This window comes from Cydia fagiglandana, chromosome Z, assembly GCF_963556715.1.
Source record: "Cydia fagiglandana chromosome Z, ilCydFagi1.1, whole genome shotgun sequence".
Classification (NCBI taxonomy): Eukaryota; Metazoa; Arthropoda; class Insecta; order Lepidoptera; family Tortricidae; genus Cydia; species Cydia fagiglandana.
Genome location: NC_085959.1, coordinates 19,616,460 through 19,641,270, shown reverse-complemented (window position 1 = coordinate 19,641,270; position 24,811 = coordinate 19,616,460). Strand labels below are relative to the sequence as shown.

Sequence of the window (24,811 nt, the reverse complement as noted above, 5' to 3'; positions counted from 1 at the left end):
ACACAAGAACGATACTAAGTTATATGTATTAGGTAGAAAGTTTACCAAGACGTTTATACCTACGGTTCAACAATAATTTCTCCAATAGCAACAGAACGGCAACAAGTTAGATTTTATTGTATGTAGGTAAGTAATTACTTATTTAAATGAATCACCCGCTGCTGTAAAGGACCGGTGAGCGGAGGATCAGTAATAATTTCATATAAATAAAATTTTTTACAAAAAAAAGAAAACCGACTTCAAAAAGGATGAAATAAAATATTATCCTTTTTAAGTCTATGCGTTACCAACTGATATGTTTGAAGTCGGTGCCAAGTCAAGTAGTAATAGTTTTTATTTTTCCATTTTTAGTTTTAACGCATTGTTAAGAGCGCGACGCATGAATGAAAAACAACATCATGATTAACACTAAATTCGTGTAGTACCTACTTTAATAAATATGTAATCAGTAATTTTCTCGAGTCCGTCTGGGAAATTATGATTCCTGTCACTACACTAAATCCATCCTCCGCCCCGCCACTGACCCAATCCCTCAACCCTCCGATCACTCTACACTTGCATTACATCAAATTGGCGGTTTTCGGAAGCAAATGCTCAAGTTAAGTACTTTAGAAAACACCGAAATCACTTTACACGTGCGTTTAAAAACTGAGGAGTTCCCTCAATTCCTCATGGATTCCATCATCAGACCAGAACCAAAAATAATACGGAGACACCTTGGAGGTAACTCCTTCTAAACAAAAAAAGAATTACTCAAATCGGATCACAGGTGCCGGAGTAATCGCTGAACATTCTACATTTAAAAATCATCATCATTATCATCAAAACAATCATCATCATCAGGTCTACTTCATCAAAGTGGTGGTTTTCGGGAGAAAATGCTCGAGTTGCTTAAGAAAACACCCAAATCACCATGTACGTGCCTTTAAAAATTGAGGAGTTCCCTCAATTCATCATGGATCCCATCATCAGAACAGAACCAAATTAAATTATGGAAGAATAAAGAATAAAGAATAAAGAAATTGGGACCAACTCGAAGGTAGCTCCTTTGAAATAAAAAAAGAATTACTCAAATCGGACTACGGATGTCGGAGTAATCGGTGAACGTACATAGAAAAAAAAAACATAGCCACAACCGAATACAGAACCTTCTCCTTCAATGAAAGGGAAGTCGGTTAAATATGTTTCGCCTTTAGTTCTATTTAATATATTATTACAATTTCTTATAATACCTACTCATAATTAGTACACAACTTCCTTCTATGCCAGTTGTCAAAACATAAAAAATCATATTACAGGGAGACCTAAATGGGGTAAGTAGGTATATACCGGGTGTGGCCTGTAACACGAGCAAATAATTAAAACATAGATTGTACTCCTCAAACGGTGACACTTTTGATCAACATCTTTTAGAAATTATGAAGTATTTAGACTCCTTATTTTTCATACAAAATTCAATGGACGCCATCGCCACGCCATATCATTGTGATTGACGTTGCTTGTCACGCCTTAAACATAACAAAATTCGCAATACATTGCGTCTTAGAATAAACTTTAAAGTGTATTAAAAATCAAACCACAAGCTATTTTTAAAAGTTGCTGAACAAATGTTGGTCAATATGAGGAGTACAGCCTACAGTTAAATTTTTTGCTCGTATTACAGGCCACACCCGGTATACATGGTTCCATAGATACAGTCACCTACAGACAAAAGGTACTCCCTGCATAGAAGTTTGTATGCAAAGGTGCTAAGCGAATAGTATTGCTGACTGGCACTGCTCGTATCTAGTAAATATAAAAGAAAATCATGAGAATTAATGACTAAAAAGTTCATATTTAAGAATGTAAGATATAATAAGTACAAACAGCAACACTCCTAACTATAACATACATCGACAGATCTTATTACAAAAGGCAAAAGGTGTACAGTTAACAGTGTCGGCTATGGCAAGGTAAACATACTATGAATCGGTCAAATTGTGTTTTTTGAAAAACTAATTATAGCCAGCATTCTATGAATGTAGTATGATACCTTTGGGTATGGTGCATTACGCACACTAGCGTCCTACCCCCTCCCCCTGACGCAACCCCCCCTTTTAGCATGAAATATGTCCCGGTTGGCAGTTTTTTTATTTTTTGGGGAAAGTATATAACATAGGAAAAAAGTGTCAATGAAAGAAATATTCACTATTAAATTCTTAACAAAAAAGGTTATATTCATTTTTTGATATGACGCACCATATTCATGTTATGGCTTGATGAATTTGGACAAAATTTAACCGTTGAAAAACTTGGTGAAGATCAATATAACATACTTAGTACGTGATAATAGTGAAAGAAATCTTGCACGGAGAAGTCGGAGAATAACCTTGCAAGCTTATTCTCCGTATAAGATTTCTTTCAGTACTATCACGTACTATGTTATATTGAACTTCAACAAGTTAATACATGAATATGGTGAGTCTTACCAAAAAGTTGCATATAACCTTTTTTGTTTAAATTTTATTAAGGATTATTTCTTACCTTGATACTTTATTCCTAACTCTAATACTTTTCTCAAAAATTATAAAAAAAGCCGTCAACCGGGACATATTTCATGCTAAAAGGGGGGGTTGCGTCAGGGGGAGGGGTCGGGACACTAGTGTGCGTAAACTTGTAGTTTTGGCTGAAAATCCCAGTAAACACTAATTTCACCGAGGGCTTACAGAAAACTAGTTTTTACTTGAAAACGCGTTTTCGTTAAAAACGGGTTTTAATGGTAACGTTAAAATCCTTCACAGATCCATTTGTAGAATGTTAATACATACTTAAACCATGTCCCTATCTAAAAACTTGTTACAATGACACCATAGTTATTTGTTTAACAAGAGGGTAAAGTTTTTGTTTAACCGCTAGTGCTAATATTGATACCCGAGCGATAGATTCCAAAATTGACCCACGAGCGTAGCGAGTGGTTCGTAAAATGGAATCTTGAGCGTTGCAAGGGTTTCAAAGCACGATGGTTAAACAAAATTTGCCCCCGAGTAAAACACAAAATTTTTCACACACTCCAACACACCAACCCGCAGAAAATATTAAAAGTAAAATATCTATAAAATCCAAATGAATGTTTTTATAATATTTACAATCCAAAATCATCATTTAAAAGTCAATTCTACCAGTAAACATAAGAAAACGACCCAAAATTTGCTTTTGATTACTTTGCCTCACATGTGAATAAAATGCAACTTTGCTATCAGTTTTTGAAGTGCAAACTAAGCTTTTCCGAGCTGGTGTGGTGTAAAATAATAACCACGCACTCAGTTCGCTAAAAGATCCTCAAGATAACGTAATGGTAACACAGTACCGACAATGGTCAGTTTTATCTAACAAGCCATTATTGGCATTGTAAAGATTAAAGGCACCCCGAGATAAGGTCAGCGCAGGACGGGCACAGCTCCCACGTGTGTATTTATCACGTGTCCATTTTACCACTGAGTAATTCGGTCAAATACACTTGCCGTACAATAACTTCACTGTTATTCTTGTACCTACCCATAAACTTCTTGTGCCTACATGTGTACGAGTAACTTTCAGACTGATTCCACAGGCTACGATTCCAATAAAAAATATAAACTGAATATTATAAAGTAAGTATTTTTAGTGTTAATTTGTTTGTTATCCAGCCAATATTAATAATTAACCTTTAATATCTTTTTTTACCTTATTAGGACATGCAATTCAACAGTACAATATAGGTAATCTTAGAATTGTTCATGATTATAGTTTAATTAGTTCTAGATACATGTAAATACAATCCTCATGGATCCTACAATCCTCATGGATCCAGTCATTAATATGGGGCCACCTTGGAGGTAGCCCCTTTCGAAGAAAAATAATGCTCGGTTTATGTACATTTTTAAATTACACAATGATTATCAAGACAATCTAAGTAATCCATTAAGTAAAAATTAAGTCTCTCTTTATCTTTCAAAAACTGATGAGAAAGTGGCATTAAATCCACAACAGTGGCAAAGTAATTAGATGCAATGTTTCCTCATATTGACTGATAGAATAAACTTTAATTTTAATAGCTTATGGATTTAATTTGTAATGTAAATTAAATTAGTATTTTCTTTGCGTTAGATGCGTTACGCTACGTCTTACGTAGGCGAACAACGCGCGAACGCGGCGCGGCGCGGCGCGGCGAAATCAATCCTTTGATGCCCATAGAAGTGTCCTACGTAAGCGATCTCGTTGCGAACGCGGTGCGGCGCGATTTGCACGCGAATGTCAGGCGGCGCGGCGCGGCGGCGGCCGCTTTCGCCGCGCCGCGCCGCGCCGCGTTCGCGCGTTGTTCGCCTACGTAAGACGTAGCGTTAGTGTGGCGAACAATGTCGTGTTACTCGCCTCGCGAACAAAATTTGTTTTTGATTTTTTTAAAGAGTCACTATGCTCGTGGTTCTATTTTGGAATCTTTCGCTTGCTCGGGTATCAGTATAAACACGATAGGTTAAACAACAACTTTGCCCCCTTAATACAAATAACAATTATTATTTTAAAATAAATATATACATATACATATTTATTTTCCTAATATACCTAATATATTTCTTAGGTGAGGTACCTACATTTTGTCAAATTGTACATAATTAGGATGATCTTAGCACCCCTGAAAATGTTTTTGTGCATTACCTACATTATTTTTTTTTTTATAGTAGGAATGTCTGTAAGATTAGTCAGCATTAGAAGTTTCATCTGTATTAGGCAGAGCGCGGAATGCGCGATGGGTAATCAAAAACGATAAAGGAAGTAACAGTGGATGGCTGGCGGTGCACGGGAACCGGTCGCCACCCCCGACTAACTGTACCTCGCTTTTTATGCGCTGCATTCCTTCGCGCCCCACCACTGTGATGCAATGCAACCCCTTTCCAAGATTTGTTTTTACTAACCCTACTTGTTATTGTCATACTTACTGATTCATATAAAATACGAATACGTGGTGTGGATGCGTCTAACATTTTGTACCTTAATTTTAAGGTACCATGCCAAAACTCGGATTACAATTTGTATGGATGAATCTCATAATCATTATTTCATGACCTGAGGTACATATCCGTACTTTACGATTTATTATGAACGAAGGTTAATTATGTAATTATCAGTAAGTAGGTACCTACATAATATACATAGTTCCGTGTGCATATGATATACCTCTATCAGCTTAATGTATTTTTCATGTTGCCTGCGTGCTGAAACAAAGTAAGTAATTCAGCTTTATACTATACCAATTTGGTAGATGCCATACCAACACCTAGAACTGCCAATTGCATTGCACCTATTGCTATCACCGCCGTGCGTGTCGCGCCGGCGCACCTTTTAGCCGGCGACGCCAACATGCAACAGGGCCCCACCGAGCGCGTTTGATTTTTTTTGTAATTACAGACCACCCCTCCCTGTGTGCGTGCTTCGCTTTTCTGAGAAATCTTTCGTAAGGGCTGCAGCATCTTTGTTGGTGTGCGTGAGCTCATCGCATATTTACACCTGTCTCTAATGTTTCTGTGTGCGCGCATCTTTCACCGTGGTGGTGCGAGCGATGTTGCTAGATGCATTTTTTCACTGCGCTGGTAAATTTGACAACGTCGCGCAATTTGGATGCTCCACTACATTCAAGGCCGTAGATTGTATCCAAATCAGGCGCAGGGATATATTTTATGTTATTTTGTTTTCCTGCTCTCTGGATTTTTGTAACTAGGGTGCGGTGCTGCGGGCGTAGATATGGTGTCAAGGTAAGTACGAATGCATATAGAAGTAAAATAGCAAATGACGTAGGTATATCTATCTATCTAATTAAACTTTTAAAGGAGCAATTCTTGCACCTACTTAAATTTATTTATTTATATAGGTAGGTATATATTTCGGGGATCTCGGAAACGGCTCTAACCATTTCGATGAAATTTAGGATATGGGGGTTTTCGGGGCCGAAAAATCGATCTAGCTAAGTCTTATCTCTGGGAAAACGCGCATTTTTAGTTTTCCCAGATTTTATTTTTTTTAAATAAGTTTTTATATAAAAGCCAGGTCATTATTAGTGATCACATTTAATAGCCTTTAAAGGGATTGGGCATTTAATAAAGTGCTAAATAATAACACGTTTGCACGGCGGCCGATGCGGCGCGCCGCGTGCGCACGCTTCAGGAATGAGTGTTCGCCGAATCAGAGCATCAATGTGACCTTCGCGCTTGAGGTCGAAGCGGAGACTGAGACCTAAGTGTTAGCCAGACTTCCTAATAATAACTAGGTCTAGATAGAAGTTATAAAATTGTAAATAGAGTACCTATAATTATAGGTACGTCGGATATTTAATAAATTATTACGACGTTATGATGGATCGATTCCATGAAGTCGTAATAAACATTATTCATAGGTCATTTAGAGAACAAAAATATTACATACCTAATACTTACCTACTACCTATTTATGTTTTAATATGGGCGTAGTTGGTAAGAAATAACGCGGCAAACACCGACAGAAATAATGCGTTGACAATATTTACCTACTTGAGAGTCCCTAAATCAAGGATATTGTACAGAAGCCTCGATAACGTAGGTAGGTACGTAACTATACATATCTACCTACTTTAGCGATGTCTCTGTTACCGCACGTGATACCTCACGTGTTGTCAAAAAGTCATGTTTTAGTTCATTACTTAAGTACCTTTATATCAACCATGTACCTATTGAACCTAAGTACCTAGCAGTGGCGGTGCGTCAAACATATATCCATAGGCAAGCCGGGATTAATTTGGCTTACATATTTCCTTTACAACTCTGCTCAAACGTCCAAAAACAGGCAAGCCAGTGGGAATCGGCTTTTATGGAGGCGCCGCCACTGGTACCTAGGTAGTTTCTCTAAAAAATAAAGTTACCTAATTACTTCGTACCTATCTATCATTGATGCATCTTATTCTTAACATTGAGTACTTAAATGAGTAGGAAGGCTTAGGATATTTATGTCACTAAGCTTATTAGCAATAAGTACTAGGTGACTTATTTGAAATACTTGTATTTAAAATGCAAATACAAAATGCAAAATACCTATTTTGTATTTTGTATTTAAATACCTTTTGAAGAAAACTATTTTGTATTTTATTTGAAATAGTTTTTGGGACCTATTTTCTATTTTCAAAATACAAAATATTTAGTAGGTAATTAATGTAGGTAGGAGTTACAATCTCTGCTGATGTTACAATCCTGGCAACTCTCTCATTCTTTTAACATGGAACTGTTGAATCTGTTTAGTAACGTCGCACATGACCACAAGCGTAGCGAGTGGTTAAAAAAGTGGAATCTTGAGTGTTGCGAGGGTTTCAAGGCACGAGAGGAGAACAAACTTTTCTGCCCTGGTGAAACACAAACGAGACGTTTTCATCACACTAACGAGAGGCATTATACTAGGTGTAAAACATTATAAATTAATGCTTTTAAAGTTGGCCGTTAAAAACCATCATCCATACCTACATCCTACCGGTTAGTATGAGCAAACAACCAGAAATGCACTTTAGATAGAGGATTGATTTCAAAGAATAAAGAGAGTCTTTTCAACTCGGAAATTCCGAGTAATATTTTTTAATTCAGACTAGCTATTCACTACTCAGAGTACCTTTTATCGCAAAGTATTTGTATTTTTAAAAAGTATTTTGAAAATACCTATTTAGTATTTTGTATTTAAATACAAATTCTAAAACTATTTTGTATTTTGCATTTGAAATAGTATTATCAAGGAAGTATTTGTATTTTGTATTTAAATACTTTTTATAAAGTATTTTTCACATCTCTGGTAGGTACCTACTAAGATTCTCCAGAATGTGGTGGAATTACCTCATTGGGTACCTATTATTACATTACATTAGCTTTAGTAGGTACCCAACTAGCATATATTATGTGTCGTAGAAAATAAAAAAGGCAGCATTACGTTTCTCTTTCAGTTATTTGGTCGAGATAGATAGTTTGGTCGAAAGAAGGATTTGAGCACGTTCTCTCAACGGGATTTAGGCGCACTTCATTCAGCTTTTTAGTGCTGTAAATATCGTAAGAATAGCCATATAGTTTGAAACTTAGAGCATTTAATAACTGGAGTTGCATTTAAGAGCTTACCACTCTGCGCCAAAATCGGCAGACTGTTTGGTACAGAAAAGGACAGCCATGACGTCTCCAGTTACGAAATGCTCTAAGAGTTGAAAGAATATCGAGTAATCGCAACTCGAATATGCTACTTAGTTCTATGATAGTCATAATAATCTCTTTCATTCGACTTAGTATCGTAATATAGCAGCACGGTTGCAATCATTCGACTTTTTGGTCGAGAGAGCATTACGGAACTCGAATATAACATTTTATATTTATCTATTGAAGCCCGTGACGGTTGTCAAATTTGAGTGACAGAAAATAAAAGTAAAAGGTCATGTGTTAAATTCTACGCCAGACGTAATGATATTAGGTAACTCTTGACGACACTTAACTAGGTCGTAGGTCTTACTTAGGTCTTACTTTCATGTGCGGAATTAAATTTAATGCCTTAAATGTTAGATACAATTTTCATGGGCTACAAGAAGGTATCATATTAGTTACTTACCTTTATAGTTTTATTCAGTACATTTTGAACACTTTGTCCGCTTATCAACTTCTGCTGCTGATTGTAAACTCAGTCTCAACAGCAGAAATAATGAATGACAACAGCGGCCGCGAAAGAAAGTGGAGTCAAACTTCGCTGGTGTCTCGTAATGATGTAAATACATGTAGGTAGGTATGTGTTTATTGCTCAGACCCTCATAAAATGTTATGAATGACACAGCTATTTAGGTCGGGGCATAGTATTTGCTTTATAGTAATAGGTTTAGCTAGTACCTAGATTACAAGTAGAAAAGTCAAGTACTACCTCCCTCGAACGTTTCGAATTTTTTTAGGTACCTACCTAGGCAGTTTATTGCGCAACCTCATGCAATGAGTGACACCTAAATATTTATACAAATCAGTTTTTCTCGACCGACACACTAAAAATTACATTCGATTAGTGGGTAAGAAGTGTCTGTAAGTTATTTACACTAATTCTCTACGCTGCGATATCAATGACAAGCTCTGACAGCGAAGTTTTAATACGTTGGTAGTTGTTTAGTATAGAAGTTACTTAAGAATAGGGTTAACTATTTTTTTGTCATAATATCAAATAACTACAGCGCTGAACATGACTGTATACTCGCATTGTGCGTACATTTGATGACATGATTAAAGGTCTATCTTTAGGTTTGATTAAAAAAAGGTCGAGTGGCAGGCGTCGCGGCGCGACACTCGCGGAATGAGTCCAGTGACCTACTCCTGGCCTGTATTCCGACCGCTCCCCGTGAACTGCCTAGCGTTCTACTCGTGCCAACCACTCTCACTGGGACTGGGACCTCGAGATTCGTAACATGCGCAAACGGAGTTCCCGCTTAGAGTGGTTACTTTAAGTCGAATCATCGAAGGCATTCAGTAGCATTGGGAATACAGCGCCTGAATTCAGACCTCTATTCATGAAAATGTAACTAACCGTTAATTCGGCTCTTTCTTATTATCACCTAATGTCAAGACAGCCTTCGAGTTCACATAGAACGTGCTCAGGTGATATTGAATACAGCCCCATTGAACGTGATTTTCTTTACATTGCGGTATTTGGTTGATCGACTGAATTCATTGTAGTTACTCTATAGTTAGCATAATGTATCGAATGCCTATGCCTATTGGAAGTTTTCGCGCCGTGTAAATGAAGCTTACGGAGCTCCGTACAAACCTTTCACGGAGCTCCTAGGCTTCACTTCGGTTTTGCAAATCGGTTCAATGCGTTTTTCAGTTCAGAGACTAAGTATACGACTATTTAGACTGACGTAGTTGCTTAAAATTTGGAACATTTATAGCAATTGCCACCACTAACACTGTGAATGAATTAAAACTGCTTATCGAATGGGGCATAGAGATTCATTCTGCTCGGTAGCTGCCTAGTAATATCAATGTATGTAGGTAGGTACTATAGTTCTATGTTGATTGGAGCCCAGATCGGGTGAACTTATCGGCTTGGGCTGGTGAAGTGAAAAAAATCACCTGATATGTATTCTCACGAGCAGCTCTCAACTCAACCTACTCTTAAGATTTATAAAAATGACACAATGTAACAAAATAACATGGAAGTACATTGTTTTATTGTACAAGTAGACAAATATTTTGGTTGATAGAATCCTTATTTCCATATGTTAATAAGATTATGCAAATACGAGTAAGTAGCTAGTTTTAGTCCCGGAGTTGGACATAGGATAGGTATTTTGTACCCCGGATAACCTCCGCCGAGGAGCGGAAACTAGTATGTAGGTACATAGCTGTTATGAATTCTTCGTGGACAAAGTCACGCTTAAAGTTAGTGCGTAAAAATGTAAAAGAAAAATCGTACCAATTTTTTAGCGTTCTATAAATAATCGATTACGTGGGTATGCAACCAAACTAGATGATAAACACATTGATTCACTTGTACTAAATCCATATCAATACCAAAGATCTAGACAATTCGTTAACCAGATTGGATATTAATTAAATGCGAATTGTAAGTGAGTGAGCATTGAGCACTAACCAATACGTCATTTCAAGTACTTTCATAGAATCTTGTACACATTTACGACTATTAATGATGAATTGATGATCTCACAAAATACAAATAAACTCATTGTTAAGTTTTGTGGGACTATGTGGATACAAAACTATTGAGAGCAGCGGTACATATACCTATTTTGGTATTGAAATTTTCGGGACTTCGTCTCGTTTGGAACTTTGGCCCTTGAAATCTAAGAACCCTTATTACGTATTTGTTACACCGATCTCATAGGACTCATAGAACAATTCGGTGTATGTCGTTTGGGGCATGGTGATTACGATACAATTACCAAATACTTTATTAAATTGAGTTTTACTAGATTAGTAGACACTTGACAGGTAGTTAGGTACCTACCTACCAAAATCAAAGGTTACGGATTTAAAAAAATCAAAAAACCTAATGACCAAGTGTGTTTCAATTTTCGATTCGATACACCTAACTCAATTTTATGTTTTTAAATCACTTTATAGATATTAAAAGATAAGATATTTAGATAAACATAATATCCATACTATGTTAATCTATACTATTATTTATACCATACTATACTTTCAAAACTATGTTTTAAGCCTAAATACTTAACGTAGTACCTATGAAATTTTACTTATGAAAGTACAAGATCATGTATAAGAATAGTAGGTAATGAGGGTAGTTTCGAAAATGATATATTCAAAATAATCTTACATATATGATACGTAATGCAAATTCCTTGAATGACTGCTGTTCATAAACCTGTCCACCCATACCCTTACGAGTACGTATTATCCGTAAATATTAAACATTTATAATTTTAATTTCTTTTTCACTGTTAGTTTACCCATCATCCAATTTTACCCTCTTATCGCGAAACAAATTTTGATAACGTTGAAACGCGAGTGTAAAATCGCACAGCAAGCGAGGATAAGGAAGCGATCGGCATAGTCCGAGAAAATCGATGTCGGCACCCCTCATAGTTTGCATGGCCCTCGTGTCCGGCCGATAGCGGCGCACACTGCGTCCTACCCCCACGAAAAAGCAAAGTGACCACCACCAAACAGCCGCTCCGTCTACTTTTCTCAGCGATCGGCGTTTTAACTTAACGTAGACGAATGCTTATAGCAGTGTGCAACGTCCGAATTTGGAACGAACGCTGCAGAGACGGTGGTTCGATGTGTTTAGAAAAAATTGAAGGAACCGCGCCTGTGAGCCCCCGCTCCCTCCCCTCGGCCGTCCACGATGCAAAATTTTCAGTGCCCTGCGCGGGACTCGGTCACTGCTGATGCTATATGATTATTTTATGGGATTCGCTCGGAACATTTTTTTTTAAATCCTGTACTACCTTTACGTGACTACTGTTAGTAGATAATGTTGGTATGTTATAAAATTAATTTCTTCAAGTACTTATTAAAAATAAAACACGTTTAGGAAAGGCATGCATAGAAACAATACAGTTGGTTGTATGTTGTTCATGTTTATTGGGGCGTAGGATTTAAGGGCTTTATATACATATACACGCGCTACAAGTCTCAATTAGCTTTTAATAGTTTGACCTAATTTATTATTATGGCTTATGTATTTGTACGAAAGGGATAAAATATATATTAACTAACAATTGTGGCTTGTAAAATTTTATGAATAAGACGATAATTCTTTACTATATTTTTAATTTTACTAATAGAGTTTAATTTCATATGAGATGACATGTAAGTAAGAAGGTACATAAAACCTTCAACTTAAAACGTAGATTTTTTTCGATTCTTCACGTCATGGGATATTAGAATATAGCCCATGTATGTTAGCCGATTTTTCGTAGTTTTCAGGTATGTTATTTTCACTATTAACTTTTGTTAAGAAATTCCGGGATAATAAAAAATATTTATCAAAAAAAAACATGTATTGAGCTCTTTTTGATGTTTCTTTTTGTAACATAATCCTTGACAAACGGCGCATTTGCTAAAAAAAATAGCATCCTCACTTAGCTGTGAGTTGGAAAAAAAGACAAATGGCAAAGTTATACGTTCGAGCATGTCCGGCATAGATTTTGCGCTTATCTAAATAATAACTAAATAAATAAATATTAGATTTTATTAAACTGGTAGTTGCTTATAAGTTGAGATAAATATAAGGTTTTAAAAAGTTTATAAAGTGATACTTAATAGTCTAAGTAATTTGTCAGAGTCGCCGGTCAAAAAAACTGAAGTGGAAAGTTTCCAAATAAGTAATCAATTTAAAAAAATCCTCTTTTGTTATTCCTTATTCCTAACGTTAAACCAACATACTCGTAAATTACCACGATAATGCAACATTTTTGGACGTCAAGGCTTGGACCATCCTGTATGTATTATATTATTATAGAGATATGAATGCCAATAACTAACTAAAGATCTATAAAAGTTACAACAATGTTATATTACGAGGTATGTATCATGTTCTAAAAATAACTTTGCCTAAGATCATGCTGCCGTGCACATTTTCTAATTGATAGCTACCTATTCATTCATGTATTGGTAGAGTAAGTATAACATTCATTAAAAAACAAACATTAATTCATACATTTAGATACATTACTTTTTTCAACCCAAATATGCAAATTAACATGTAAAATTGCCAGGTGTGGTGATAAATTCAATTGTTCCAAACATAAATGAACACATGTTCCATAATAGCCTAGATGAGTTTTTAGATGGAAACTAAATAAATTAGATAACTCTTTCGACACTTTTAAATATTGCTCAGTAACGGTTAAGATTGATAATCGTTTTATTTTACTTTATATTTTAGGTATTTTAAAAGAAAACAAAAACTATCAACATACAAACTAGACTTTAAATTTCAAAATTTTCGTCGCAGGGCTCTGTCCGCCCGCATTGTAAGGGTGGGTGCTATCGCTATCCTACTCGGACGCAGCATCACCGGACATTTCGACCGGGCATTTCAATTTTGAGAAAGAGTAGGACCAGCCGCGTCCCGCGCACTCCGTGCCCCCGTGTGTGCTGTCTCACTCGCTCCAAGGACACACAAAAGGACGAAGGAGCGATAACTTCATCACAGCGTGGCGCTCTCACTCGCACGCACGCCTTGGTGGGGGACGACGTTGCGAATTGTTATTGAAGTCATGCCCCCGAAGGCGACTTCGGGAAGGCTGTCAGTTGCTACTAAACGTCCGCTCGCAACGTTCGTACCCAGGTGACCCGTGTGGCCTCCGCTCTAAGTGTCGGCAGCTTATGCACTACAAACTATATCGTCACGCATCTCCGGGTTTCAAACAAGTGCCAATTGTTATCTGTTTGTTAACTTTGTGATAAAACATTTAAGACTTTGTGAACTCTTCCTTACGTGCTAATAAATAATTTTAGACAAACTTTAATAAATAACAAAACAAGTGCTACAAAGTAAAGTGTTATCGGAGTGCCGCAGTCGTGAATTCGGACCGCTCGGTTGACAGTTTGTTTTGCCGGCGCCGAGCCAGGCGAGTGTTTACGCCGCGCACGTGGTGCGCCGCCCGCCCGCGCGCGGAAATGCCGCGAAAAACTTTCTTCGACAACATCGCCGTAGTATAAGTCGAGTTGAGACGAGGGGCGACGGGCCGCGACCATGACTTTTACCTGTAGCGCCTGATTGATGCAGTGTGGACTTCATGTACGTCGAGACGAAGACTGTTGCTTTTTTATTATTTTTTTTTCGTTGGAGGAGACGGTGCTCTCCGCTGGGTTGATGATTTAAATGGCTAACAGCAGCGCAGTGTCGTCGACCTTACCGTCGAGGGATTATCATTGTGAAGTTTGTGACCTTTACCTGGACACTGTTGATTCTTTAAAGGTACATGTACAATACCACAAAGAAAATTTATATGCGAAGTGGAGTACGCAAAACTCACAAAATGATAGTGAAAACAACAACGGTACAAAAGTGAAGAACGAGACGACCGTGTCGGCTCCAGCCGACTCGAGCGACAATATGATCACGAAGCCGAGTCCGGAGTTCCAGCAGCGGGCCACGCCGGAGACCTCGGCGCAGTTCCCTCACCCAGCGACACCCCAGAGCTACCACAGCGCACCTTCGCCCTACCAAAACCCGGATCAGACCAATTTTTCACCGGGGCCACAGTTCGGTAACAACTACTCACATTCTGGGTTTCCTCAAGGCCAACATCCTGATCAAATAAATTGGGAACAGTCACAATATAATCAAGATTACCATAAACCAAATCGCTTCCACCCATACAACATGCAAGAAAGGGTTTCGCAAGTGTCATCTTCGAGTCCGCTGTATGGACAGCCACTAAATCAGCCGACGCCATCGCCGTCCCCGAACCAGTGTGATAAATGTGGCTTTGTGTGCGACTCCGCGGTGCAGCTCAACGAACACTGCAACTCTGCTCACGCGGGCGCTAGTGCTACCGCCTCCTCCGCCTCCATGCCTTTTCAACAATTTCCACCGAAACAGTATAACAATTCCGGATACCAGAACGAAAACACAAAGGTTAAAGAAGAACATGAAGAGTCGTCTGATATACTGGATTTGGATTCTCAGAAAGTTGTTTATCAAGGGAATGAAGGTGAGCAACCTAATTCTTCTTATGATCAAACAGCCCCTCAAGGGCGTGAGGTGAATCCACGTACTGTACCTATGATGCCATGGGAAACACAAAAGCTGTACAGCAATCCACAACTTAATGGGGACGTTTCTTTATTCAAAGATCAGAAAATGTTTGGTGATAAAACTTACGCAGCTGATACTAAAATGTTTCATCAAGAACAGAAATTCCCTTATGTGCAAGACAAATTTCTTGCTGTTCATCACGATCAAAAACCATTTATGCACGTTGAGCAAAAAATATATCCCGGTGTTCAAATGCCGCCACTAACCGATTATTCCGGGACCGTGGCTTCTTCCAATCCTGATATGAAGCCTCCGTATAGACCATATGACTCACCTGCAGCGCCGCAAATAACAAGCACACAACCGACAAACCCAGCATCCTCGGCCATGCCCTCTATGGGTGGAAAAGGAGCCAACTGGAAATCGAATGAAGCACGGAGACCCAAAACCTACAACTGTACTGCTTGCAACAAATGGTTTACAAGCTCGGGTCATTTGAAACGACACTACAATACCACATTACATAAAAATGCAGTAAGATCTTCTGGCCAGCCTGACCCAGCTACTATGCCGATCTCAAATCATCACCACCCGAGCCGCGAAACGTTACAAGCGCGTGCCGCGCAACAGGCCGCCGACTCCAACACGCAGAGCCCCGTCCCCTCCGAAGACGGGCGCAGCGTGGACGACGCTGCGCTGCAGTCACCGTACGCTTCGCAAAGCTTCGATCGGTCTCACCGTGTCGCCTCAATGCAGTCCAAGTCGCCGTACACGCATCTTCAACAGGGTAATTTAGATAATAATTTCAGTAATAATCCATTAGCCAATCACCCTTTACAGCATCAGGCCGGTTCTCATCCGCTCAACATAGGTAGTCAACCGCCAGGCATAGGTAATCCGGCAGACAATAATCATCAGGGTACCAAGGGGGTCCCTATTACTACATCAGGGAATCCCCCAAACGGGGAAGCAGGTCCCTCTGTTTCTCAAAATCACCATATGAGGGGCCTGCTATCAGTGTCAACCAGCAATATTTCAACTCCAGCTCTAACTCAGACTACGCCGGCGCTTACACCGCACACGCTGCCGCCGTTCAGTCATTTGGGTGTCAACCCGTACAACCCGAGGTCTACGGATCCTTTGGGGGGTTCGGTTCCGGACCCCACGCACACCCCATTATATTTGGGTCAGAATTTTCAGCAGACTATAGCGCCGAATTACCCAAACGGGATGGCCCCCCACGTTATGGATATGGCTATCAACAACCTGCCTATAGCCAATCCAGCTACTTTTGGTGAATCGTCACCTGAAACAGCTGAAGTAATGGAACACGACGCAGCGAACCAATCTGCCAGCGTGCGATTGCCGAGCTTCGCACAGCTGCAGACGCAGCGGTTCGGCGTGTACGTTTCCAACTATATAACATCGCCTAACGTGGGGGGTCAAGTTATTGCTGATGAGTCTTCCGCCGGTTACATTATTGTGGATCCGGTTCACGCTCCCTTGCAATATACGAATATCGAAATCGGTGGACAGAGTATGGATTATGAATATAGTTTAGCGCCCCGACCAGTTAAAGAAGTCGTTTCTTATAATCCAGATAATTTAAAGATATATCCGTACGGGTACGCGGTAGGGGGGAAAACGATAAAACGAGAAGACGATTTTATGCGCACAGACTCAAGTGAGCTTCAAATATTAAAAATAGAGGATATCATGGATTACGCGAATAAAGAAAATTATAGTACGCAAATGAAATCGCCAGCTAGTCCTGAGAGCGCAAAAGCTGAGAATGAAAGCCGAAGTTCTCCATTAATTTCTTCAACGGTTCCTAATACTCCACTCTCGGAGAGGAACCAGCTGAAGAAGAGCGCGCCCGTCACGGTGCACAAATGCTACGAGTGCGACAAGTTGTTCAACAAGGCCTGCTATCTGACGCAGCATAATAAGACTTTCCACTCGGGAGCCAAGCCCTTCAAGTGCGACCGCTGCGGCAAGCGCTTCTCGGACGATGTCTCTTATGATTGCCACTACATGAAGCACACAGACAATAAACCCTTCAAGTGCAACGAGTGCCCTAAATCCTTTAACCATAAAACTGATCTGCGCCGGCACATGTGCCTGCACTCCGGCTGCAAGCCCTTCGCTTGCGATCACTGTGGTAAAGGGTTTATAAGAAAGGATCACATGATAAAACACTTTGACACTCATATTAAGAAAAACTTGCGCACCTCTTCCTCGCCATCGTCTTCAACATCACCATCGTGAATGACCTGCGTAGTTTTCACGTCGTCCCCGTCAAGGACAAAGTAAAGTTGTCGTGTAGACATATCATTTGAAATTTACAAAGTAGCAACTTTGCAATATAGTTTAACTTTTGAAGTAGGGTCGTAGGTTATTAACGTTAGATCGGAACGTTTCGTTGTTCGTGCCGTGGCGATGATTATGCGCCGCCCGGGCCCCGGGCAGCGCTGCGGGCCGCGGGCCGCGTCGCGGGCGCAAACATCCAGTTCGCTGGCTCGCTTTTTTGTTGTTCATTCAACCTAACCTTGTTTTCGGTGCAAGGTGACTTTACATGCCTGGGCGTCTGAGCTCTTAAACATGTAATTATATGACGGAATATTATTCCGCGCTAACAATTTAGCAGACCCGTAACCATATCAATTTTATACATATGAACATCGACAAATATCAAAGTTATTAGAAAATTTTTCATTATTCTATGAGCGGACAATTTATATACTATATTCATTATACATTGTTTTAATAAGTATATACATATTATGCTACTTCGACGTTTCTTGGTTTTCATGTTAATAAGAACGTACATCGCGTTTTGTACACAAGTTAAAATATTTTTTGTAAATATATTGGGACTTATTTGCCAGACATTTTACATAGACTTATTAATTATAAGAGATGACTTTCTTTTGTTTAAGTTTTAAAAATAAACGTGTAACCAAACATGGCATTATTAAGTAGAACATTATCAACATCCACAAGTCAATAAAGATCACAATCCAGTGAGTGCGTAGCGCAAGCGCGGCGCGTTCTGCAGCGTGTGACCGCGCCGCGCGCGTCGCCCTAGCGATCTCCGCATCATTTTTGTTCTAGCTAGTTATACATTTTGTAATATTGACTTGTAGAAATATTTTCCGGTGCTTCCTATTATTATTTTTCTGTTAAAATTTGTTTAAATGTTAAGCTAGTTAACTACTTTGTTTAAATTTCGGAATGTTTTACGTAAAACAAATTTATGTCCGATTTAAGTTACCAATTTGTTATTTGAACGAATTTAGTTAACAAACATTCCTGTTTCGTTAGTGGTAGGAAAGTAGTCTTCCTGAACGTTGCCAAATTATTACCGCCAACTGTCTGTTGCGAAACGATTTAATTTTTATAAGTTCTAGCTTAATAATATCTAATGAAATTCTCTAGCAATAATTTAACTAATAATAATGTAAATGTTTTTTTGTATAGTATTAAATAAAATTATCGCGAGTATCGGTATATGTACTTAAAATAAAAGAAAATCAAATGAAATCTTTGTACATAGTTATGAGAAAACTGTTTGGTTAATCAACAAATTAGGACATATCAAGGCCGACATGTGCGGATGAGTCAAAGTACCTCGCTCGTCGACCCTTTAATTGCTGCTGCGCGCCCTCGCCTTAGCATTGCCGCGGCGCGCGGCACCGTGCGGCACCGTGCGGCGCGCGGCGCGCGGCACCGTGCGGCATCCCGGCGCCGGCCCGTGCCGGCCCGCCTCGCCCATCGGGGTACGTTGACACATTCGCTTTTCAATCCATATCATTGGTCTATTAGCAGATTTAGCACCTACAAAATATTTGTTTACCTTCGACTAAATGTGCAATATGAACATTACGATGGAATTAATTTTGATAATGTTTGTATTTGAATGTTGATTATATTGCAGAAGTATTTTTATACAAATAGAATAGCACATACAATATTAATCTACCTCATCAGTGACTATATCTATTGAAGAGCCGATATAATCATAATTAACTATACATTGTTGTTTCGTTCCATAGAAAAAGCAATAACTGTTCATCATACAATTTTGGACCCAGTTGGCCTACCTCCTAGATACGAATAAATTTTTAACATATTTTGTACAATATAGTAGTTAAGTGGTGACTATACCTAACTCTAATGCGGCAGTCGCTTGTGTCCGTTTCCGGTTCCGGTCTCGGCCGAGAAACGCGGCACGCGACGTGGCGCGACAGGCGCTCGCGCTAAGGTAGTGTATACCAAGTACCTACACAAAGTACTAAATTTGTAAACATACGTACAAACTGTTTTAAGCAGAATAAACAATAAAGTATAAGTTAATATTGTTGAGAAAAAATTTGTATAACAGAAGTTTTCTTCGTAGCAATAATAAAACAAAATAAAACAATTATGAAACTTAACTACCTCATGTAACGAGTAATAGGATTAAAGTGGCGGTGTTGTGAGGGCACTCTGTCGGGCCGCCGCAGCCGCCGCTCGCCGCTGAAACCGATTACCTCAACTTGCCTTCCGTTCTTGTACACTGTAGTAAATGTTAGCAGCGCAGGCGAGCGCGGCGGCGGCGCGGCGCGGGCCGCGAGGGTGGCCGCGACCAGATAAATATATATTTTAGTAGACGTGGTTATCTTTCATACCGTTTAAAGCACATACATAGAAATAACAGTTTAATTTTCACTAATGTAAATATTAAATAACGATAAATTTGTTATTTATCATATTCTATTATCGTATCCATCGATAGACTTATTTTGAAATAAGTTTAACGTAGTGATTACAAGTTTATAACAATAGTTCATAAGTATAATGGAGAGACGTAAGTTTTATGTGATGATTATGTTTGTGTATAACGATTAATTTAAATATCAGTTACCAGGTGATTTCTGTTACATTGAGTTGAGTAAAATTGGGAAAGTTATATACGGTAAGATGTTGTTTTCTTTGAATTGTTCCCTTGTCCAATCATGTCGATACATATAAGGAGTTATGTTGAATTGGTTTTTTATTCAAAGGAAATTTGTTTACAATAAGCGTAGCGCAAATTTTACTGGTGTCGCTAGGTGAGGGTCAGCCGTTCGTTGCCAGAGGCCCTCGATCTGCCGCCCGCAGCCGCGCTCGGTTGCCGCACGCTGATCGTTGCCTAGACACTTTATAGACCTAAGTTTTACTATAGCTACCTTAGATTAAGGCGACAGATCTGTTAACACCGCTATGGCGAAAGTATACTTCAATATCACTGCTTTGCGTTACGATTTGTTCACCAGTTCGTACTCAAATAACGATTGCTAAAATGTAGTATTTACTTACCATTCTATATTAAATATGTGATACTTGCCTTGGTAGCATACATTATGTATTACGTGAGTTAAGTATGTACTGAGAACAAATCCAATTGAATTTATTATGCGAAAATGTTGTGTTTCCCGCTCCGCGATTTGTTATATTTTTTAGGTATCGCAGTGAGAGTTGAGCGTCAAGTATATGAACCGTTTTTCATTCGAGACAAATGTGTCCGACGACAAGACACTATGACCCTCAAGTCTCGCAGCGCTACCGGTACTGTGTTTATTGTTTTGTATTTATAATTTTATATTCCCAAGACCCGGAGTCTACTGTACCTGAGGACTTGCTCTCTCAAGTATGTATTGTATAGTAACCCTAAATTACCTACTCGTTACCTGTAGCTTTAGTGGTTGTTTCAGATCTGTCAGTAAATATAAATTTAATGTGAAATTGTTGTTTTATTTATATATACCTTGCTGCTATTTGCGAATGCACTGCTCTGCATATCATATTATGGACCAATCTCAACAGAGGCGGGAGTCTCCACTACGAGTCTTAACAGCTAACACTAACAGGTCAAGTACTTGGTCAAATATAGCAAGTAGGCAAGACAGGCTCAAATATATGTGACTCAGGATGTTTAGTCCTAATGTGACAGTGAGAGAAAATAAAAAAGAACCTGAAAATATTTTAATGCAGTTTTTGGTTTCGTGATTCCGTAGAACAAATTAAATTAATTCACATAATTTCTGAATATACTCACACTGCCGCACTCGGAAAACATTCTTTATATATTCATATAGTTTTCCTGGTAACACCCCTAAAAATCTTTAAAAAATAGTTACTTTCTTAGATATTGGGTACCTACGAGTACATATACGTCGACGTCAAAGATATGTTTACATTTTTCGCCTTATTGCAAAGGACTAAAAGGCAAAAGTGTAAACATAAATTTGACATCGACTGTAAGTACTTTAATTCGGACTGTAGTGAGCCTCACATAATATAGATAGTGATGGCCAATGATTCTGGAGAAGTGAGCAGGATCAACTCTGCGCATTCAGTAAATTATATAGCGCATTATTAGTGAGACAAATTTACTTCATTCAAATACCGACACTCAGATTGAATGTCATCGGTCTGGTTACTTTTGAAAAGTCGTATCTCACTCAAGTGACTCAATAAAACTCAAAACAGGAAAAAAGTATGATTGACATCTTTTTTTAATTGATGGTAAGTGATCTTATTAACATTGACGGAATGTGGAAGGTTGGTCCTGTTGACGTCTCACGACCTGTACGTAGTATTGGACGACAACATTTTTACCATACAAATAAGGATGTGTTCTGGAATATTTGGCCACATAGGCCGTCACTATCTATTTGATCCAGACTGCTTATTACTCTTTAAGTTTACGTCAAACCTATGTATAATTAAAAACAAAACAAAAAAAAATGTGCTTTCGGATACTTCAGATTACTTCAGAATGTCAAATAATTCCGAAATCAACCCTAATACCATCAAAATACCGTTTATTTTCGGAATCATCCGCGAATCTTAAGTATTCTGAATTAGCCGAATACACCTTACGTAAAATGGTACCTAATTAAATAGGTACGTCAATAGAATGGCTATAGCCACGAGAGAAGTATACTTTTTTTTATATAGGTAGCTGATTGCTCGACGAGAATAAATATATGGAGGACCCTGAATCTCGAGAAGGCCGAAAACTGAAGTAAGTATAATATAAAGAGTGAGTATTCTACCCACCTACATTGCAGAAAATAAAAATAATTATGACCAAATGACATCTCGCATGTCAATCCTATGATATTCTACGTTCTAGTACAGTCAAATCAAATTTCTATGATTCATTCTAAACGCTGCAAAATTAAGATTTTCAAGCAGCAAAATCCCTGCTCATCCTAAAAACCATTAACACTTTCGCTGCGAGAATTAATCACATGTCACATACTAATTGCATATCGAAAAGATTCCATGACGCAGCGAACGTGCCGAATGTAGCAATTGTAGCATTTATAAAAAACCGGGCAAGTGCGAGTCGGACTCGCGCACGAAGGGTTCCGTACCATAATGCAAAAAAAAAAAACGGTCACCCATCCAAGTACTGACCACTCCCGATCACGTTTGTTGTATGGGAGCCCAATTTAAATCTTTATTTTATTCTGTTTTTAGTATTTGTTGTTATAGCGGCAACAGAAATACATCATCTGTGAAAATTTCAACTGTCTAGCTATCACGGTTCGTGAGATACAGCCTGGTGACAGACGGACGGACGGACGGACGGACAGCGAAGTCTTAGTAATAGGGTCCCGTTTTACCCTTTGGGTACGGAACCCTAAAAACCGAACTATACAAAAATACAAGTATTGTACATAAAACAATAATAAGTACAGGATTTCTAAGTAGTGTTTCTTAGAAAAGTTATTTAACCACGCCGGCTGTTCACCCGAACAAAAGATTTCAACGCGGCATCGGAATCCTGAGGGCCTACCGCGAACCACGTTCGAAGTGTTGCCTCCCTGTCAAACTTACAGGCAAATTTACAAGTGCGATAGAAAGGCAACACGTCGAACGTGGTTCGCGGTAAGCCCTCAGGACCAAAGGCGGACGGTTGGGATTTAACATATTACAACATAGAAGCAGGAATGATAGCGGTTGGCATTCCATCTTTACAAATTATTTACAATTAGATTATATTTAGACATCACTAGCATTGGGTGGTTCACGAATGTAAGGAATAAAATGGTATTTATTCTCGCTTCACAAGTCTTTTCTCGTTCAATGAAAAATAATATATACCAAAAATTAGTTTCCTAATGCCTCATTTAGAGGTCGCTATGATTTGCAAGTACGAGTACATTAGGAAGTCGAAACATTTCAAAATGTAAAATCAGCAGATATGGCCGGTCGAGCGTAAGCGAGACTCATTTATTAGGAATTCGTATTCCTGTCCCCGTTCGTGCACATTGTTTTTAGACATCAAATGCGAAAAAAAATCACGAAAACGAGGTAAAAATAGCTTTGACTTTTAAGGCTGCTAATTTTATTCAAAATACCTGAGATCATTAAAAAACCGGACAAGTGCGAGTCAGACTCGCCCACCGAGGGTTCCGTACTTTTTAGTATTTGTTGTTATAGCGGCAATAGAAATACATCATCTGTGAAAATTTCAACTGTCTAGCTATCACGGTTCGTGAGATACAACCTGGTGACAGACGGACGGACGGACAGCGGAGTCTTAGTAATAGGGTCCCGTTTTACCCTTTGGGTAGGTATATAAGTAATGTACCCATGTATGGCAATTGATACCACCAAAGCGCTGCGGTAAGTGGTAAATGGGATTTCTTATTTCTCAGTTGGTGTTAGGTATTGTGTTTCGTATAAGAGGAATCTCCAATTAAGTACGTAAGTTCGTTATAATTCTCGAGATCAAGTACTTAAGTATTAATATCTTCGGCTCTGTTCGATAGTAGGCTTGTTAGTAAAGAAGTTGCGAGGTCATTTTATAGTGGAAGGTAGTTAGTTGATATTTGGGATTTAAAAGAAAAACATAAATATATTCTTATTATTTGTTATAATGTTATACTCAAGTTTATAAACTATTACTTCTACCTAAGTGCTGCTAGTAAATACAAACATTACGTACTTAAGCTTTACATGTACCACAAGATATTTAAAACAAAATTAAATAATGAATTGAATTATCCGGTGTTACTCTGAAATATAAAGTTTAATAACAAATAACAAAATACATATGTATATAGAATCCATGGGTTCGGAATTGCTCAAGGTAAATAATATACATAGTACCTAATTAATAAATCAATTTTGCGAAATTAACCCTATTAAGGGTCAAACAGAAAACTGTGTTACGTCTTTCCTGTAGACATACACAAGAGTTAAGGGCTATAAAGGTAAATTTTCTTATTTAACCCTTATCCACGTGAAAAGGTCGTCCTTTTATTTAGAGAACTATGATAAAATCATTACTTACATGCCCGACAAGCTGTTAACTATTGCCCACAGGAGAGAAAAATGTACAGTTCGCGCGAACACACTAGTTTTCTCTCCTGTGGGCAATAGTTAAACAGCTTGTGGGCATAACATATTGACATATAACAAACTGACCCAAAAACCTCTTAAAATATTTTGGCGTTTCTAATTTACTATTAGTAGCAATATTAGTGGTAGGTAAGGTGTATGTATGGTAGTTGTAGTGTACCTGTATAAAAGCGAC

At 38.5% G+C, this 24,811-nt stretch overlaps 2 protein-coding genes across 2 annotated transcripts in view; both read left to right on the top strand.

Moving 5' to 3' along the window:
* Positions 1 to 24,811, top strand: part of LOC134679259 (uncharacterized) — a 452,522-nt gene that overhangs the window by 264,604 nt on the left and 163,107 nt on the right. The window lies entirely within an intron of this gene.
* On the top strand, positions 13,536 to 18,288 carry LOC134678958 (uncharacterized). The gene has a single exon (XM_063537712.1). It carries the CDS (start codon positions 14,356 to 14,358, stop codon positions 17,500 to 17,502), a length of 3,147 nt encoding a protein of 1,048 aa, XP_063393782.1. The 5' UTR covers positions 13,536 to 14,355; the 3' UTR covers positions 17,503 to 18,288.